This window comes from Rhodamnia argentea, chromosome 5 (assembly GCF_020921035.1).
Source record: "Rhodamnia argentea isolate NSW1041297 chromosome 5, ASM2092103v1, whole genome shotgun sequence".
In the NCBI taxonomy this organism is placed as follows: Eukaryota; Viridiplantae; Streptophyta; class Magnoliopsida; order Myrtales; family Myrtaceae; genus Rhodamnia; species Rhodamnia argentea.
In genome coordinates, this window is record NC_063154.1 from 2,912,742 (window position 1) to 2,916,220 (window position 3,479).

The 3,479-nt window shown below is 52.1% G+C and overlaps 1 protein-coding gene across 1 annotated transcript; it reads right to left on the bottom strand.

Annotated features, from left to right (window-relative positions):
• Positions 1–972: 972 nt before the first annotated feature.
• Positions 973–2,935, bottom strand: LOC115743707 (protein phosphatase 2C 37-like). Its single transcript, XM_030678615.2, has 4 exons — positions 2,255–2,935; positions 1,840–2,154; positions 1,651–1,756; positions 973–1,530 (listed from the first exon to the last, which is right to left on the bottom strand). Exons 1-4 carry the CDS (start codon positions 2,720–2,722, stop codon positions 1,196–1,198), a joined length of 1,224 nt encoding a protein of 407 aa, XP_030534475.1. The 5' UTR covers positions 2,723–2,935; the 3' UTR covers positions 973–1,195.
• Positions 2,936–3,479: the final 544 nt, after the last annotated feature.

Genomic DNA, 3,479 nt, shown 5'->3' on the forward strand with positions numbered 1-3,479 from the left:
GGCAGATATTTTCTCGTTACCGATTCCATTACATGACACGATCGAAGGTCGGGTCAAATCACACACTGTAGTGCCTTTGCCATAACCATGATTGTTGCCCCCCAAATTGCCAGCTAAGGACAACAAAAACAAACGCCCCTCCCCTTCCCTCGAAGGGCATAAAAAAAAAAAAAAAAAACCTTCCCGACACGTTAATTTGACAACGCCGTGAGGGGGAGCGTGCTGGGGTCTTTTGCCCGAGGGGCGAAAATAAAGCGACGGTCTCCCAACACCCGCCGGTCCCCATCGGTATCTCGAAACCACATCTTCACAGCTAGCACCGCGACGGCTACGAATCCAGCTCCCACACTCGAGACCCGACACGGACGTGCCTACCTGTCCGTCGCTCCCTTGAAGCCCCCCCGCACTTCAGTCCGAAACGGTTGGCAAGAAAAATACGTATCCGACCGAACAAATTGCCGTACGCCTTCCGAACACGTTGGTCCCCGTATCTACTTATCGATCTAAAGTGTCGTAATGGCACTCTTCCTTGGAAAGGAAAGGAAAGAATACAAAATCCGCGAGTTCAATCTTTTAAGATTTTTTTTTTTACCCAAATAAAAAAATTTCTTTTTGAGATTTTGTTAATTTGCAGTCACGTGGTATTTTCCAAAATCCCTAATTTCCGCACGTATTGTAAGAAGTTTTTCTGAGAGGAATCTGAGAGAAAGGAGGGGCTGCTTAAGGATCATAACTCCTCAACATCAAGAACCACGACACAGATAGCGATTTAGAGGCAGTACGGAACAATTGGAATAATCTTTGCTTTCGAGAGGATAAGAGAAATCCTAACCCACGAATCGCAGATTCCCTCGTCCTTATCGCCGTCCCAAAGGCCCATCGAAGGGGCGGCGCAACCTTTCGCTCTCGACATGTTGCAATGCACCCGTCATACATCAATAACGAAAGCAGCGCACGACATGCAATTCGAGGTTAATTGGGTCTTTTTCACTCGGGTAATTGCCATTTTGTCATTCACCCAGATGTGGAAAAAACCAATTACATCCCCCCTAGTTTAGGAGTTTAATTACAATTTTGGAACAACTCGAAATCTTCTCTTTTTTGGGTCACTCCATGGTCGATCTACGATGCTGTAGTAAAATATCGGCACGGCCTAATTAAAGCAAAACGGAAAAGGAGCGCCGGGCCATTGTTGTTAGCGGTCTCTCTTCAAATCAACCACGACGACGCTCACATTGTCCGTGCTGTGCCTGGCCAGAGCCAACTTCGTCAGCAAAATCGAGGCATCAGAGCACGCCTTGTCCGAACTCTCCGCGTTGGCGCCCACCGCCAGGTCGGAGCCCGGCGATCGCGGCGGCGAGGGCGGCCTCTGCGCCCGCAGGCACATTCGGGCCACGCCGCATGCCGTGTCGTTTGAGACCACATCCCACAGCCCATCGCTCGCCAGGATCAGACACTCGTCCTCGGCCGTCCGATCCATTATCGTCACCTCCGGGTCGGGTATGACATACGGTTTCAAGTAGTTGTCGCCTGTCAGAGGGGGAAGCGATTTAAAAAAAAAAAAAACATTCCACACGTCAGCGACTCTAGGTTGAGCATACCACGTGGCCATCGACTACAGGGTTTGAGTAGCGGCGAGAGAATACTCACCGATGGCTCTCGACATGGCAAGAACTCCGAGAACACGCGCTCCGTCCCAGTAGATGACCCGGCCACCGGCGTTTTGGATCCGCTCCAGCTCGTCCGGTCGATCCGGCTGTCGTACATTAAACAAAAAGGAGGTTATTAATGCGTGTGAAATTCACGCGCCACCAGCAACAGCGTGAACCGTGAAGATACCTTATGATCGGATGAGAGGGGGATGGCGACGCCGTTGCGGCAGAGGACGGCACGCGAATCGCCGCAGTTGGCGACGATGATCTTGTCCGGCGTAACGATCGCGACGACGGCCGTCGATCCAACGGCATCGCAGTGCGGAGTTTGGAGCTCGCACCGGCAATTCGAGGTCTTGGCCACGTCGCTCCACTCCACCTCGTTGTCCATCCTGGCAAAGCTTCGCTCCATCGCCTCTTTCCACTGCACCGAGGACTCCTTGCATCTCCCGATCTCCTCCCTCACTATCTCGTGCAGCCGCTTCTTACACTTGATAGCAACCTGTAAAAACCCAAAGAACACTGAAATTAGCGCCGGATTCGCAGTGAAGTCTTCCAGGTTTTGGATATGTAAATTTTAAAAAGTTCCAGGGGGCAATTACATGAGAGCAACCATGGCCGTCGAAGACGCCGAAGAGATGCAATCCGTTAGGTTTCTGCCGACTTTCGCTGCAGAACGAAGGCGCGACGGAAACGGCGTCTTCCATGTCCCTTCTACGGCCACAGACCGAAGTCAACCCGAACTTAGGGCACTCCTGCGGCTCAACTTGCACGTTCTCCCTCGAATTCAACGACCCATCCGTCCTCGCGACCTTGATGTCGGCCACCCCTTTCACTTTCTCCTCTTCGACCCTGGCCTTCCTCGGCTTGCGACCCTCGATTCCCTCGCTGGGCAATACCTCGATCCTATGCCTCTTGCGGCCGTTCTCCGAGAGAGGCGGCACGGCCCTGTCGGCGACGAACTTGAACGGCAGAGGGTCCAGGATCCGCAGCCTCGAGCCCCGGGAGCTCGGCTCCGCCGGAGCCGACGGCTCGCTCTCCCCGACCACGCCGCAGCAAATTCCAGCCATGACAAGGATTATCTCACTCTTGATCGATCGAATAAACGGAATCTCCTCGACTTTCGATCACGGCTTCAATCAAATCTTTAGCTCGTTCGCTCTTGAAGACGGAACGAAACCCTAGGAAATGAATAAAGAGAAGCAACAGAAGCAAGTGAGGGGACAAAGAGATACGGAGAGATCTATTTTCAGCGAAATGGAGGACCCATAACAATGGAGGCTCTGGTGCGGCAACGAACCATTTTTGTAAGGGAGGAGAGAGAGAGAGAGAAAGAAGGGGTGTGTGGGACCCAGGTAGGCCTCGCCCCCTTAATATTTTCTTCTTCTTTTTTTTTTTTCACCTGGGGGCCACAGTGGGGAATGACGGGCAGGCTGCCCGCTCACCGCCCCGGGCAGGACCCGACACCTACAGTTGGCATGACGTCGAACCGCTGAATGCGAGATGGACCAATCTCCTCCGTCCATATTCGCATCTCCTGACCCCGGAGGTCACAACGTGTGTGACTCAAATTTTTGCGTACGGATCGACGTGGCCCAATGAGCGCGCGACACGAACCGGAAGGACGTCCTTACTCTACTGACACGCATGTGGTCCTCTCCGTCTCTCTCTCGCTAGTTGCCTTTTCTGAGTCCTTCCTCGTTGATTTCTCTCTCTTTACACCGTATTAATGTTTCGTCGATTTTTTTTTTTTTATCTTATTTAATTTTTTTTTTGTCGAAATCTTATTTTATTAAAAAAAGGAGGCGGGTGGTGTGGTAGGATATG